Genomic DNA, 16,264 nt, shown 5'->3' on the forward strand with positions numbered 1-16,264 from the left:
TCCTCTGTGTCAAGAGGTCAAGCAGTCTCAAAGCACAGCACAGTGGCTAATAGGGCCATAAGATCACCACTGAAGCTGCCAGGTGGGCCTGCCACATTCCTGTAGCCTCAGCTGGTAAGATGACAAGTCCCACTGGATCCAGATACCTTTCTACTTACATAGACAGCAAAAGCAAGGCAAGCATGGTGTCAGCTTTCCCGAGTCAGAGACAGGAGTGAGCTGGAGGGACCGGAGGAGCAGCAAGGCCACAGGACTCTCTGTGGCTAAGGAGCCAACTCAACTACAATCAGACACTTTCATGGCCTGAAGCTGAGCTCTAAGTGGAGAGAGGGGCCAGATGGAAGGCTAGGAGGGAGACGAGAGGAGGCCTGGGGACTGTCCCCACTCTGCCAGTCTGCTCATGTCCTCTTGCTCCAGGGGGGATCCCAGGCCACATGTTGCAGAAGGAATCATAATGTGTTCTGTCAAGACTTGGATGGTTCCGTGGTCAAGCCTCACCTTTGTGGCCTGTCAAGAGCTAAGCAAGGTTATCAGGGTACTGGGCAGTAGCTGCTTCCCACAACTCTACTTCCTGCCACCCCAGCCTTTCATGTATCCAGCTAAGAATTATTTTCAGGAGCATAGCCACTCCATTGGAGAGCTAGATATACTTACTGGTGGGGGCTTGGACCAAATATTTCCTAACATCAGATGAGAGTGACCACAACTGTGCCTCCCAGTAGGATGATCAGGCCCACTTGGAGGACAGACCATAGTCAGGCTCCCTACTTGGAGAGTCAAACTGCTATGTCCCAGATACCACTGGGGATTGACCTCAGACCCACCCTATTTATAAGTCGAGAGATAGATCACTTCACTTTTCCTTATTGAGTGCAGCAAGAGGTGGTGGTAACTGTGAATATGCTGCCTTGACTGGCCAGCACAAAGCCTGGAGCAAAAGAATTGTCTATCATCACTTGTACTACAGAGTTTAGACTGGTTTGTATTTGGCAGGCACATATAGGCCTAATGTCCTCAGGCATAACCAGGGCAGCAGGAGAAACACCAGGTTAGGATCTCCCAGCCCTGGCTGTTTTTGCTGCTGTAGGTTCCAGCAGCCTGGTTTCCTGGAGGTAGGGGTGATATGGGAAAAGGAAGAGTAAGGGGGACTAAATACAGGGTTTGAGTCTCCTCCAGCCAGCTGAAACCTCTTTTCTCCCTCTCCCCAACCTTATAAACACTCTCTGAATGAGAACCACCCTTTTCTGGAATTGCCACATTTAGAAACCACACTGCCTTGTCTCAAGGGTGTGCTCTATTGGGAACTATTTTCAGTTGTCTACTTATCTTTTTTAGTTTCTCCTTTAAGAGTACCTTCCAGGGCGCTTGGGTAGCTCAGTTGGTTATGCATATGCCTTCAGCTCAGGTCATGATCCCAGGGTTCTGGGATCAAGTCCCACATCAGGCTCCCTGCTTCTCCCTCTGTCTTCCTGTTTCTTTTTTTAAAGATTTTATTTATTTATTCATGAGGGAGAGAGAGAGAGAGAGAGAGAGAGGCAGAGACACAGGCAGAGGGAGAAGCAGGCTTCATGTAGGAAGCCTGACTTGGGACTCGACCCTGGGTCTCCAGGGTCAGGCCTTGGGATGAAGGTGGTGCTAAACTGCTGAGCCACCCAGGCTGCCCTTCCTCTCTGTTTCTCATGAATAAATAAAATCTTTTTTTTTTTTAAAGTATATTCCATCTTTCATTGGCACCTGCTACCTGTCCATGATGCAGGGCATGAAATGTCCAGAGAATGCTGCAGGTAGTTTACCCACTGCTGAATGCTCTTGGCTATAAAGGCAGCGCCACTGTCTGATTGGATGTGTTTGGAGAACCCAAATATGCAACACTGCCCATTTAGGAGTCCTTAAATTGCCCACATCTACCATGTAGATGGGAACTGTTGTGCCCTCCCTAGAAAAAGCTGCCTAGAGCAGTCTTTGCCCAGCAATACCATTGAGTAGAAAGTAGGAGACCCATCTAGTCTATTCGTCATGACTAGCCAGGTTGGATGCCTGAGGCTACATGTGCCAGAGTTCTGTCATTCCACTGTGTAGCTAGTAGTCCAGGCATATTAGCCAGGCCCTGGGTTACAGATGGCCACCATGTCCTGTGTGACAATGGATCCAGGTGGCTATAGTTCTTACCTGGGTGGTACAGGTCCAGCCAGTGTGTTGGTTCCACTGATGTTTGTGGTTAAAGGGTCCTTTTCCATGGGTAGCCTGTATTAGTCAAGATTCCCCAGAGAAGAACCACAGGATGTATAGATGTGTGTGTGTGTGTGTGTGTGTGTGTGTGTGTGTGTGTGTGTGTGTGTAAAGGAATAAGCTCATGCAATAATGGAAGCTGGTAAGTCAAAAACCTAGAGGTAGACCAGCAAGGCTGGAGATCTAGAGAGGAGCCTTTAAGTCTGAAGGCTATAAGACTAGAGACCCACAGAAAAACCAATGTTACAGTTCAAGTCCAGAGGCCATCTGCTACAAAATTCCCTTTTGGTTGGGGGAGGTCAGTCTCTTGTTCTCTGCAAACTTTCGGCTGATTGGATTAGGTCTACCCACATTATGGAGGGAAATTTGGTTTGCTCAAAAACCATCAATTGAAATGGCAGTTGCAACCAAAAAAGCCTTCACAGAAACCTCCAGAATAATGTTTGACCATGTGTCTGGGCACCATGGCTCAGCCAAGTGGACATATAAGATAACCATTATGCTTCCCATGGGTTGTGAACAGGGACATGTGTTTCATGAAATCTTTTGTCATAATGCACTTCCTACTGGAGTTAGGATTGGTGGCAAATCACGGGAGAATTCAGGTAGTCCTGTGGTATCACTGTAAAGATGCCTTGTAAGCCAAGCCCATGAAGGCAAGCTGATTTTCATCCTTTGGTTAATGGGATACTAAAAAAGGCATTAGCAAGCCATGTCCACCACCACATACCACGTGTCTTTAGTCTGTGCCATGAACTCTGTGATTTGTAATAATCTGTGTGGCACCACAGGCAATTGGCCTTTGTTAGTGGCCATTCGGGGCTATTATAAGGTGGTATGTTCTTGAGCACCCTTAAAGCTAGGAGTTCCTTCAAGACAGTAGTTCCCCTCCTCATACCCATCTCCTGCTCTGCTTCAGGGTAACCACTTGGCTCCATCAGAACAGGGGACCACTTGTCCCTATCCTTTTATTTTATTTTTTTAAGATTTTATTTATTCATTCACGAGAGACACACACACACAGAGTCAGAGACACAGGCAGAGGGAGAAGCAGGTTCCATGCAGGGAGCCCGACGTGGGACTCAATCCTGGGACTCCAGGATCATGTCCTGGGCTGAAGGCGGCGCTAAACTTCTGAGCCACCTGGGCTGCCCCACTTGTCCCTATCCTAATGACAATACCCTGATCATGACATTTCCCCGTTGGGAACATCCCTTACAATCTCCCCCTACCCTGGCCTGAGGTGCATTATCTTGGTCTTTGCCAAGGCTTCCACTCTGTGGTAGCCAAATAGTTTCCCAAAGCCATCCTCAGAGAACAGCCTGCAGCCTGATGGTGTTGAGCAAATGCTCAAGTGCACTTTGGGTGATTTTTTTTTGTTATCTAGGCACTCACGATCTCCATTATGAATCTCCATCGGACTCCCCACAGGGAGCCTGCTTCTCCCTCTGCCTAAGTCTCTGCCATTCTCTGTCTCTCATGAATAAAATCTTAAAAAAATAAAAAAATAAATCTTAAACACCCCCCCCCCAAAAAAAACACTAATGGAACTCATTTGGGATCAGGAATGATGGTCAAAGACAACCTGTTTCTGATGTCACCAGACACCTCAGCACGAAGTAGACACTAAGTGGGGCAGAGTTCTTTCCCATACTTTTTTTTTTTCCCTAAAGATTTTATTTGAGAGAGAGAGCAAGAGAGAGAGAGCACAAGTGGGGGCAGTGAGGGGGCAGAGAGGGAGAAGCAGGCTCCCTACTGAGGAGAGAGCCTGATGTGGGGCTCAACCCCAGCACCCTGGGATCATGACCTGAGCTGAAGGCAGCTGCTCAACCAACTGAGCTACCCAGGTGCCCTTCTCTCCCATACTTGACCTGATGTCTATAGAAGCCTGTCTCTTCTCCAGAGAGAGGTTTTGACCTTGTCAGCCCCACACTAGGTGGCAGATTGGCCAGGTGGTCAAGTAGTCCCTGAGCCAGTGTGGTGGCCAACAGGGCCACAAGAGTCACTGTTGCAGTTACAGGCCCCATAGACTGCCACATTTCATAGACTCAGCTAGGAAGGAGATGACAAGTCCCATGGATCCAGACAGTTTTTTAGTCACACAGAGCAAAAGCAAGACCAGCATGGAGCCAACTTCTCGCAACCCTAGTTCCACAGGATGACATGGAACACTGGAGAGACTGGGACAGGAGGTATGGTGGCAGGTCACTCTGTGGCAAAGGAGCCAACTCTAAACCACAACCAAGCAGTTACATGGCCTCAAGTTGAGCTCTTTGGGGCGAGGGAGCCAGATAGAGAGCCCTGCACTCAAGTGAAACTAGAAAGAAGGGATGAGGAACGGCCTCACTGTAGTCTTCCACAGACGGAATCACTCACACCCCTCAATACCCCTCAGACATGACCACAAGGTTGACTTCTCTATAGCTTAGTCTTGCCTGTTCTTGAACTTCATAAACTGGAATTGTAGGAATGTGCTCTTTCACGTCTGGCTTCTTTACTCAACATATCTTTGAGATTTGTCAATGTTGGTATTCCCGCCGGTGGTCTGTTCTTATCACTAGAGAGACATTTGGGTCATTTCCAGTTTATTCTGGTCCTAACCTTGCTCTCCTGGAATTTCCATCCCTCATTATACTAGAACCTCACATTTCTTAGGTTCTGCTTTCTCCATTCTTTCTCTCTCTTTTTTTTTAAGATTTATTTATTTAGGGGTGCCTAGGTGGCTCAGTACCTGCCTTCAGCTCAGGTCATGATCCTAGGGTACCGGGTTCGAGCCCCATGTCAGGTCCCCTGCTTAGCAGGGAGCCGGCTTCTCCCTCTTCCTCTGCTTTTCCCCACTGTTTGTGCTCACTCACTCTCTCTAAAATAAAGTCTTAAAGATTTTTCTTAGGGACGCCTGGGTGGCTCAGCAGTTGGGTGTCTGCCTTTGGCTCAGGACCTGGTCCCAGATTTCAGGGATCAAGTCCCGCATCGGGCTAGTGCATGGAGCCTACTTCTCCTCCCTTTGCCTGTCTCTCTGCCTCTCTCTGTCTCTCCCATGAATAGATAAATGAAATCTTAAAAAAAAAAAAAAAAAAGAAAAAGAAAAAAAAAGAAAAAATTATTTAATAGAGTTAAAAAATTTTTTTTAAGATTATTTATTTAATCATGAGAGACACAGAGAGAGAGAGACGCACACACACAGACAGAGAGACAGAGATGGAGGCAGAGACACAGGCAGAGGGAGAAGCAGGCTCCATGCAGAGAGCCTGATGTGGGACTCGATCCCGGGTCTCCAGGATCAGGCCCTGGACTGAAGGCGGCGCTAAACTGCTGAGCCACCCGGGCTACCTCACCCCCTGCCCCGTTTTTTTTTTAATTAAAAAATAAAAACGATTTTCATCTCGTTTCCTCCTCACTGTTGCAATGGGGGCAGTGGCTTGCAGAGACTCACCACATCCTACCCAGAAGCAGAAGTTCCTTGGTTCTGCTTTTGATCACTTCCAATGGATATAGTCTGACTTCTTAGTATTTTTTTCTTAATCACACTCTACCTGATTTCCTCTTGTGTACACAAGTTATCATGTTTTTAACTCCTTCAAAAATAGATATGCGCTACCTCCTCAGCTTTCTTGGGGGATGGCCACTTGGCCTCAGAGTTGTTGTTTTGTTTTTTGGTGTGAGAGATGTTTGTTCCTACCTCTTTGTCTTCTTGCCCTTCTCTGGTGCTGCTGGGAAAGTTTCAGATGATTCTTATAGATTTCGGGGGATCTTTATGGACTAAGAGGAGGTGAGGGCTCCCCGCTCTGCTACCCTATTGTCTTGATGGGCCAACTCCCTGAGAGGATGTTCTTTCTCTTCAGCCACCTCAGTGCCCTTTTAGGGAAGCACTTTCCCCAACTCCCATCTCCTCTCCCCTGAATCTTCTATGACTTCTGCTCACCACATAGCATCAGCTGCTCCCTAGTGTTTATCGGCTAATGACTTTTGAATGTCAGTTGCCAGCCTTTGCTTCCACCTGGGTTTCCAGACTTCTATGTCACACCTACATCCCCATGGGCCCCTCAAACACATCTCCAAACTTCCCATTCCTCCTGCAGCTCTCTCCTCTGTCTGTGACCCTTTCAGGAAAGACACTGCCACACGTCAAGAACCTAGCATCTCTCCCTTCCCCATATCTCACAGACCATGTCAGTTTGGCCTCATGAGCCCTGCCCATCTCCCTGACCCCATTCCCCATGGTCATGGCATAGGCCCCCGGTTCTTCCTCAGACCTGCCCTCTGGAGGGGTGCACATGCCAGGAGCACTCAGTGGGCACAAGTGGTTTTATTATTTCCGCCTGGAAGAGGAAGCCCAAGCAGAAGCAGGGCTGCACAGCTGACCGAGCTACATGCCTGCCGGCAGCACTGATGCCAGTGTCCGGGGCCCGGGACTGTTAGGAGCCATCCAACAGTGGCAGCCAGAATCTTGCCCACAGAGGCCTCCAGCTTGAGAAGGGGGCCCAGCCTCACCGATGCCGCTTCCGGATGCTCTGCAGCTCCTGGTAGATGGCGCTGAAGCTGGGCCGCTGCCCGGGCTCGTAGGCCCAGCACTGCTCCATGAGCCTGAACACAGCGTCAGGGCACAGCTCTGGGCAGGGCAGGCGGCCCCCTGTGGGCATAGGCACAGCACAGCAGGTGTGAGGAGTGGGCATGGGGACCCCAGCAGCCACCTTGAGTCGTAGACACTCTCAAGGGCCCTAAGGACACTGAGGTTCTAATCTCGGTCCCACTGTGTGTGACCTCTGCAAGCCTGTCTTTTCTGGCAGCAAAAGGGATACAGTAAGGCCTCCCTCACTTGCCACGAAGAGTAAATGGGATGGTGTTGGCCTGGCACACCTGGGGGGCTCCTGTCATGGCAGCTCCAGAATGACCATTGCTCTGCCCCAGGGGGTGGTCAGAGGACCTGGAGGAGCCCAGCGGGAGCACGGAGAAGCTGCTGTCATGTGGGGATGCCTCACCTTTGTCTTTTTTTTTTTTTTTTGCCTCACCTTTTTCCACAAACTCCCGGGTCTGCTGATTGCTGAGGTTGGGGTAGGGGGAGGCTCCTAAGCTGAAGGCCTCCCAGAGCAAGATGCCAAAGCTCCACACGTCACTCTCGGAGGAGTAGCGTCCTGCAGGGAGGCAAGGTGTGAGGGGGCCGGCTGGTCCACTGGCCAGAGAGAGGGCCCTGCAGCCAGAGCAGGTGAGGCCCAGGTACCGTAGTTAAGGGCCTCCGGTGCCGTCCACTTCACAGGGACTTGTCTGAGGCCCCCTGAGGCTGCATAGATGCCATCAGCTTCTTCCCGGGACATGCCAAAGTCGCTGATCTTCAGGACGTTCTTCTCCGTCACCAGGCAGTTCCGGGCAGCCAGGTCCCTGGGTGGGGCGGACAGGGCAGAGGCCCAGGCTCCAGGAGTAGCCCTGAAGAAAGCTGCTCTCCCCGCCCCCCCCGGCCCCCGGCCACAGGCAGACTCCAGGCCTGGAGCAGGTGCCTGCAGTGAGGAAAGCAGGAGGGCGGCGATGCCACTGGCTCCCCTCACTCACCGGTGGATGCAACACTTGCTCTCCAGATACTCCATGCCCGCAGCCGCGTCCCCCACCATCTGCAGCAGGGTCTTCATCCTCAGCCGGGCGCCCTCTGTCCGCAGGAAGGTCAGGAAGTCGCCCCCTGGGGGTGGGCGGGGGAAGGGCAGGGGAAGCCTTGGTAAGCCTCTGGCAGAAGCCTCCTCCTCCACACGCGCCCCCTGGAGACCAGCTTCCTCTGCTCACCCTGCACGAGCTCCATGACAATGTAGATGGGCTGCTTCTGGGTGCAGACGCCAATGAGCCTTACGATATTGGGGTGGCTGTACTGCTTCAGGATCCTGGAGGGTGCCGCCACTTAGGAGCCCACCTGGGGGAGCCCCGGGAGCCCCAGGGGCACCGAGGGAGGATGGGAGAGGGCAGCACAGGAGAGGCCAGCAGGCCTGGCTGTGTGACCTTGGGGGCGTCACTGAGCCTCTCTCCCTCAGCACTAAGCAGGGTTGTGGGGGGGACGACCACTTGCATGGTGAGGCGCCACGAGGGAGCAAGTCAAGCGCTTTACCTCATGCCATGCATGGAGGAACCCTTTGCATGTGGAGCTCTGGGATCATTACTTTATCACCCACCTCGCTTCCTGTAGAAACTTGGCCTTGAGGTCAGGTGGGAGGGTCTCTCGGCAAGATTTCACCGCCACCAGAGTATTGTCGGCCCGTAGACGTCCACTGAACACTTCACCAAAGTTCCCCTGCAATGGTCTCAGGCTCCTATCAGCCTTCCCTGGACCATGGTCCTCTTCCTCACTCCCAGGGACTGATCCTCATCTTGTCCCTACCCTCCTCAGACAGCTCAGCCATGCTCCAGAGGTGTTTACCCCTGGGTGGGGACTGGGTGCACATGAGCTAGGCAGGGAAGGTGACCTCTAACTTGCCACCTTCACAGAGAGAAGGGACACAGAAAACCCAAATTTCTCTTTCACTTGGGTTGAAAAAGCATTCTTTGTCTTAAGAAAGTGACTTTTTTTTTCCTTAACAGGTATTTTATAGCTCACGTGACCAAAGCATGTCTCCCCACACATAGGAGAGCAACCTGGGGAGAAAGGGCCTGGATGGGGTGAGGGCTTGGGGGTGGGGGGCAGAAGTAGGGGAGGGGAGATCAGGCAGCCAGGAGGCTGGTAGAGCACTCAACTCACCCGACCAATCTGCTCACCCAACACCAGGTCCTCGTGGTTTAGCACCCACTTGTCCTGGGGGAGGGAGGGGTTGGGGGTCGGAAGTCAGTGGAGGAAATGTGTGCTGGGCCCTGCAAGGGACCAGATGTCCCCCACCAATGCTATATCTTTCATTTCTTGGCACCCCGGTTTGTTGGTCTGAAAAATGGGGGTTAGACAAGATCAGGATCACACTTAAACAACTTTGGGGACCAGGCAGGTGCCCTCACTGGGGGAGTGTCAGCTCTGAATGTACATGTTTGTGTTCTATGGACTGGTGAAAGGCCTTGGGATTCCAACCATAGAGGGAAGCTGGCTCTCTGAGGAGTAAGGAATCACTTTGCACCCGTTTATAGACAGGAACCTGGGAGACCCTGCCTGCCTGGACACCACGTGGCACAGGTGGCATGGTCGGGCTGGGCACAGGCTCACCTTGGGCACTGCTCTGTTGAGGACAATACCACTCTTCTTGGTGAGGGGCTGCTGGGAGCGCAGTAGGTGGTCGATGAGCAAGGGGATGCTGGGAAAGCCATCCCCTTCAAGTCGGTACAGGTTCTGTAGGGCAGGAGAACCCAGGATCAGCAGCCTCCTCTGCTGGGGGGGCCCTGAGCCCTGGGAAAGGAGGGGACAGGAGGTATAGCTGGTAGAAAAGGTGCTCTCTGCTGCCGTGCCACAGCTTGGAGCCCTTCACAGGGGAGGACCCACGCCAAGGACTGTGCCTCTAGCTTGTTGCACGGACTGGGCATTCTCTGGCAATTTTCACCTCTGCCAAGGATGCATCTACTGTGGCAGCATCTTCCTCCCCTCTCAAGACCATTCCCCTGCAGAGTGGGGGGCAGGGCAGGGAAGGCCTGAATCTAGGCCCCACTCACGTCGGCGGACTGGATGATGAAGTGCCGGGGCTGGCCATCCCACAGCACAGACAGCACGTACTCCTGCTTGCCCTGGCTCTCCCGCACCAGGAAGTCCCCGGAGTGTGTCAGCAGCTCAGACACTTCTGCCCGTGGGATTGCTCCATGGTACCACAGCTGCTCATGCAGGGGCTTCTGTACCTCTGGAATGAGCTGCAGTGGTGGAGGGAGCTGGCCAGGGCACGGGAGGGGCAACAGAGGGGAATTCAGCAATTCGTCCAGGGAGGCCACTAGGACAGATGGGAGTCACGGGGTGGGGGATTCTCTGTCTCACATCTACCCCTCTAATGCCACCTGTGTGGCATTAGAGCCCCTGGAGCAAGCAACGGACTCACCCAGTCTTGCTCTAGACAGAGCTGGGAGGGGAAGCCCAGGCTGGTGACCTCAAACTAGGCTTCTGCCTTTTGCTCCAGGCCCCAGTTATGCAATGACTCCCAGGGCAAGAAGAGCCGGGAGGTAACAAGGCTGTAGCACACAGTGGGGTGAAGAGGAAGAGGGTGCTGGCTGACAAGATCTGGGGACATACGTAATCTGGAATCCCAGGGAAGACAAGGACTCCTCTGGGCAGAGCCTCCTCTCTAGGGCAGCATGATTAACCCCAAACACCCTGGTGGGAGGGTCTTAGGGGGTACAGGTCTGAAATCTCCTAGCCTGGCCCACCCCAGAGAGGAGGACAGAGATGCAGGCCCAGGCTGGGTTCTACTCACCGAGAACTTAGGGCGGAAGATTCCTGAGATGTGGCTCTTAAGGATCTCCAGGGTGGGTGTCCTTCCCCCTTCTCGCTCCTGCTCCTGAGGCCAGGGACAGACGTCAGCGGGTGGCCAGGCTTGGGGAGGGGGAGGGCAAAAATGAGGAGCGCGCCCCGGGGCGGGCAGGCGTGGCTGGCAGCGGCGGGCAGTGGTAGGCAGCTCACCGAAGACGATGTGGAGTGGCGGTCATCCTGTAGGAGCAGCACGGGCGGTGGTTCGCCAGGGCCCAGCTGCTCCAGCTTGGTCTGCAGCAGCTCCTGCTGGGCCTGCAGCTTGGCCTGGGTGCACAGGGCTACCTGCAGCCCCTGAAGCGCCTCCTGCAACACCTGCTTCTTGGCCAGCAGCTGCACCCTGCAGATGGGGCGGGAGGGGGGTGGTGTTCAGCCCATAGCTGGCAGCCAGCAATGGGTCAGGCCAGCTGACGAACTGACGAGACGAAAGGCGGGCTGCGAGGTTGCTGTGGGCGAACCCACTCACCGCTCCCGGGGATGTGTGTTCTGTTCTTCATTCTGGAGATCGCGCTGCAGCTGAGTGACCACCTCTTGCCGGCTAAGCACTGTCTCGGTGGCCACAGCCAGTTCATCTGTCACCGAGGTCAGCCTGCGCCCAAAGGAAGGGCAGTGTTAAGAGTCACACCCCTCAGATGCATTCCTGCAGAGCCAAGCAAGCCTGGCCACCTGGCTACCTGGCCATAGTTCTACAGAGCTGGCGCCTGCCCCTGGATACTCCAGCCCACCCCAGTCTGGTGCCCAGCCAACACGCACGTGTGCTGCACGCTCTCCACAGTCAGCTCATTCAGCTGCAGCTCCCCTGGCTCCAGTGGTTCGCCCTCTTCAAGCAGTGACTCATCAAAAGTGACACAGGGTGGGATGTCAGGTGCGGACCTGCAGGAGGATGGTGCCCCGTCAGTGAAAAGGCCAGAAGCCCTGGTGCCCAGGGGGAGCAAGGAGGGGCTTACCCATACTGTTGCAGGAAGCCTTGGTACTCGCTTTCAGGCTGGATGCGGGCGACAGCTGCAGCCATCTCTAGGTGAATGGCCGCCACCTCGTCCTGCACCAGGCTGCTAATCTCCAGGTACTCCTGCAGGATCTCCTTCCTGCCCCCAGACAGGAACCCTGGTCAGTGGGGCCTCAGGCTGGGCAAAGCCGGGCAGCTGCGGACCCCTGGCACTGGGTTTGTAGTAGTCAGCCCTGGAGTTGACCCTCCCCTTCCCCTTCATCATTTACCAGCCAGATGACCACAGGCAAGTTACTCAATGTCTCCTTTATCTTTGCTTCCTGGTGCATATAATGATGGATGGTGGGCATTGTGATAAGGACCCAATGGAGCTAGTGTGCAAGCGTGTGGTAGTCACGAACGGCGGGGGACTGTGGGGCTCCGAAATGTGCACAGGCCTTTGACATGCTGCTGGCCCTATATCTATGTGTGTAGTCCTCTAGGACCTCAGCCTCAAGCAGCCACCTGCTTACTCGAACATCCCAGTGGACATCTCTTAGACACTCTAACTCCATGAGTGGAAACATGAACTCTGATTCTTGTCTCCTGAACCCGTTCCTTCCCTCCCTGACCTCGTAAGTTAGCAGGAACTCCACCTTCCAGGAGTCCCCTGGACTCTACCTCACACCTCACTTCCAGTTCATGAAGAAGAGGCCCCAGCACCACCTTGGGAGCATACCTAGGAACCAGCACCCTGGCCCAGTGGCCACGGCCTATGGTCTGCACTCTTCCAACAGCCCCCTGCCTGGCCCCCTGAAGTCTTTTCTCAACACAGTAGCACCCAAGACCTCACAATGGCTTGCTGGTCCCTCCATCACCCAGCAGCCCCCCAAGCCCCGGACCAGTCCGGCCTCACATCTGACTCTGCCCTGCCCTGCTACTGCCTGGGCTACATCAGTGGCCCTGCTGGTCCTGGATTCCAGGCACGCTCCCACTCCAGGCCCTGTGCACTTGCTCTTCCCTCTCTGACTGGTCTAACTGCAAACACCCCTCAGTTTGCCCTGGTACCTCTGAGGCTTTCCCAGAGCACTCTACAAACAGCTGTCCCTCCTCCCGGCCCACCTTGCCTCCCCATTGCCCTTCCTTGTTGGATTTTTCTCCATAGTACATAGTCTCACACATGCTACCTATGGGCAGGACTCTCTTTTCTCTCTCCAACAACACGGGTGAGCCTAGAGAACAGATGCTCCTGTCTTGTTGTTCTCTGTTGTCCTCCAGAGCCTAAAATGGGGCTCCATAAATATAACGAAACCTTGCAATAAGGGACCCTGGGGTCACACGATCCAGATATAAGCTGCTGGGCTCCAGCCAAGTGTTGGCCCAGGGCCTGTTCTCCCAGGATGATGTGACCATTCTCACAGGACCAGATCCCCTAGACCTGGCTTCTGGGCCTGGGGGCAGGGGTGAAGGGCTGTGAGGGGGGCAGGGTGGGGCTACGGGCTCACAGGATGCAGGCCATCTCCTGGTGCAGGTCTTGCAGCGACTGGAGTAGACCAGGGAGCATGAGCTGGTGGTGGTGCTGGTGGTGTAGCTGCGCAGCCCGCACGCCCAGCACGTAGCGGTTGTGGTGAGCAAAGAGCTTCCACAGGCTGCGTACATACTTGTCCTTGGCCTTGTCCCGATCCTTGTCTGCCAGGTGAGGAGAGGGGTGGTGGGTGATGGTGCAGAGGCCTGGGCAGGAGATCTGGGCATCTGTGGACAGGTCATGGCTGGCTTGGGATTCCCCCTCTCCCAGAAAGGAGAGCCACAAACCTTTGCTGGCCTCCTGGTACTTGCGTCTGGCCTGGGCGCTGTCCCGTGCCAGGACTCGGTACTGGCTCTTCAGCTTCTCGATGTCCTGGTTGTGGGTCTGGGAGAGAGGAGAGGTCAGTGTGGGGGCATGGGTCTCCAGGGCACAGGAGATTTCCGCCCAGCACAGGTCCTGTGGTTTTGGCAGGCTGGGCATCTAAGTCCATCCTCTGGGAAAGGCCTGGGGGCCTCTGGGGCCCAACCCCTGCTGCTGAAGTTAGGGGAGAGGAGCTGGCTTAAAGACAGGCTCCTGGGGGAGGCAGAGAGGTGGGCTGGGCAGGCTATACCTGGCCCTCCTTGACCTAGAGTGATCTCTGGTGGCAGGTAGGACCTGGCTGCAGGGACGTCACATGGCCTGTGCAGTCTCTCCACAGAGCTCCTCACAGAGAAGGGCCCGTGCTCGGTTTAATGCTCTGCTGATGCCATCTTGAAGCTCTGCACAATTTTTTCACAAGAGGCCCTGCGTTTTCATTTTTGCACCGAGTCTTGCAAATTATGTTCCTGGTGGCAGGAACAATGGATGGTCAAGACCAAAGTTCTTATCCAGTTCCCCTGTTGACATGCTGGAATCCTTTGGGTAAGTCCCACCCCGTTCCTCAAAATCTTAGTTCCCCCACCTGTAACAAACACCGTGAAGGCTACACAAACCTTTCTTTTAAAGGGCCAGATGGTAAACACTTTAGGCTTATACCGTTACTGCAGAAATCACTCAGCTCTGTAATAGCCACAGGGAAAGGGGTGCCTCAGTGGCTCAGTTGGTTAAGCCTCTGCCTCTGATTCAGGTCATGATCTCAGGGTCCTGGGATTGAACCTCATGTCAGGCTCCTCATTCAGCAGGGAGTCGGCTTCTCCCTCTCCCTCTGCCCCCTCACCTTGCTTGCACTCTCTCGCTCTCAAATAAATAAAATCTTGGAAAAAAAAAACAGCAACAGGTAATATGAAAATGAACAAATGGGTATGGCTGGGTTCCAATTAAAGTACCCATAAAAGCAAGCCAGCCCCTGAATTGCAGGGGCTTCCGAGGAGAGGGACAGCGGGTGGCCACTGGCCACCAGGGGCCGCTGTGGCTCCACGGTGAGGCTGGGTTTGGCACAGGTGGAAGGGGTGTGGTGCAGGGGTTGCTGACCAGCACACGAATCTGGAGGCTGAAGCAGCCAACCAGCTACAATCACACAGCCTCTAGACCCAGCAGCAAGGCAGGGCAGGGTTCGAACGCAAGTGAGCTGACTTCACACCTCTGTGTTAGGGAGTCACACTGCTTGCTGCCTGTGGTGTGTCCGCTGCCTTGAGAGGAGTGCGCCCAGGCGGATGGCAGACAGACTAGCCCTGACTCCCCTCACTGTCTCTCAGACCTCAGAGCCAGATCCCACACGTCTTGTAGGCGACGGCTGGATCACTCTCCTTACTCCCAGCACTTTCCTTGGGCCCATGGTCAGGTGACAAAATGTAGAATGAGGCCCTGCCACAGGCCAGCCCAAGTGCAGGGAGGAGGAACGGAAGCTAGGGCAAGCCTGCGGTCAGGGACTTCCACTTCCCCCAGTGAATCCAGGGGCTCTGTGCAAAACCAGCCCAGTTAGTCTCAGGCTTCGGGCAGCAATGGCCAGGTGGAGCCTAGGCTCACCTACTCACCTTGGTGAGCTCCTGCTGCAGCTGCTGCCACTGCTCGCTGTAGGTCTTACGCAGCTGCTGCCGCTCGCGGATCAGTAGGCCTAGCTTGCTGAGGGGCCCTGAGTTCAGATCCTCGGCGTGTTGCTTCAGCAATCGGCTCAGGCCCTCCGTCTGGCTGGTGATCTCTGCCCAGGACTAGATAACATGGGACAGGCGAGACAGGGGATGGGCGACAACGGCTCCCTAGCCTGGGCCTGCCAACTCTCTGACCCTCCCTGGGGGGGGTTCCAGGAAAGGAAGGGGGGCAGATATAACTGACACCCACAGGAATTCCTCAGTGGAAAGCAGGAAGGGGATGAGGCAGCCCCGGAGGCCCACAGAACCCCCACCTGGCTTATGAGGCTGTTGGGGCCAATGCCCCGGCCTCCACTGTCCTGGAGGGACATGTGGTGCAGCAGCCCTGCGTATTCCCTGTCACTCTTGACACGCTGGGCCATCCACTTCCTCATGCCCTCCAGAAGCCGCAGCTCAGCCTCCTGCATCTGCTGTACTGCCCCGTGGCCCTGGGTGCTGCAGAGCTCTGAAGAGAAGCCCATGGTGCTATCCTGGGAGCAGAGGAGAGCCCCACTCTGGGTAAGGCAGCAGCTGGGGATGGAGGGGCTGGCCCTCATTGCTTCCCCTGCCTGGGGCCAAGGCCTGGCGCCAGGGTCCCCTCCCTCCCCAGGCCCTGCTCCCCGGCACCCTTCCCAGGGGCTCGGGGTGCCCAGGACCCTCCTCCGGGCTCCAGGCAGCCGCAGCCCCAGCCCCAGCGGGGCCCCTGCCCTGCCGCCCGCCCGCCCGCCCGCGCCCCACCCGGGAGGTGTCCCCTCTCCCAGCCCGCCGCCCCCGCCGCCCCCTCCTCCGCCGCCCCCCCTCCGCGCGCCCCCCTGGGCCTCGGGGCGCCCGGTTACCCGCGCAGGCCGCTGCTCCGGGGCTGCCGAGGACGCCTCGGGGACGACTGCGGCCCGACTGCGGCCCGACTGCGGCCCGGGCGACCCTGGCCAGTTCCTGCTACGGCTTCCTCCTGCCGCGGTTTCAGTTGGCCGGCCGGGGCGGGCCCGGAGAGGGGAAGGGGCGGGCGGGAGGGCCGGCGCCCCCGACGCCTGCCGGCCCCCCTGCCCCGCGGCCGCGGAAACGGAAGGGAGGAGGGGGCCGGGAAGAATGGCCGCGCGGAGAGCCGCCCGCCCGCGCCCCCGGGGCCTGGGCAGCGCTGG

General features: G+C 55.5%; 1 protein-coding gene across 1 annotated transcript; it reads right to left on the bottom strand.

Annotated features, from left to right (window-relative positions):
* Nucleotides 1–6,516: 6,516 nt before the first annotated feature.
* On the bottom strand, nucleotides 6,517–16,180 carry FES (FES proto-oncogene, tyrosine kinase). Its single transcript, XM_072737325.1, has 19 exons — nucleotides 15,962–16,180; nucleotides 15,401–15,616; nucleotides 15,033–15,206; nucleotides 13,368–13,464; nucleotides 13,061–13,244; nucleotides 11,578–11,715; nucleotides 11,384–11,503; nucleotides 11,097–11,219; nucleotides 10,784–10,970; nucleotides 10,578–10,661; nucleotides 9,832–10,041; nucleotides 9,392–9,514; nucleotides 8,942–8,995; nucleotides 8,379–8,497; nucleotides 7,999–8,093; nucleotides 7,774–7,897; nucleotides 7,448–7,605; nucleotides 7,239–7,361; nucleotides 6,517–6,859 (listed from the first exon to the last, which is right to left on the bottom strand). The coding sequence occupies exons 2-19, from the start codon at nucleotides 15,605–15,607 to the stop codon at nucleotides 6,717–6,719; spliced, it is 2,463 nt and encodes an 820-aa protein (XP_072593426.1). The 5' UTR covers nucleotides 15,608–15,616; nucleotides 15,962–16,180; the 3' UTR covers nucleotides 6,517–6,716.
* Nucleotides 16,181–16,264: the final 84 nt, after the last annotated feature.

This window comes from Vulpes vulpes, chromosome 14 (assembly GCF_048418805.1).
Source record: "Vulpes vulpes isolate BD-2025 chromosome 14, VulVul3, whole genome shotgun sequence".
Lineage (NCBI taxonomy): Eukaryota > Metazoa > Chordata > Mammalia > Carnivora > Canidae > Vulpes > Vulpes vulpes.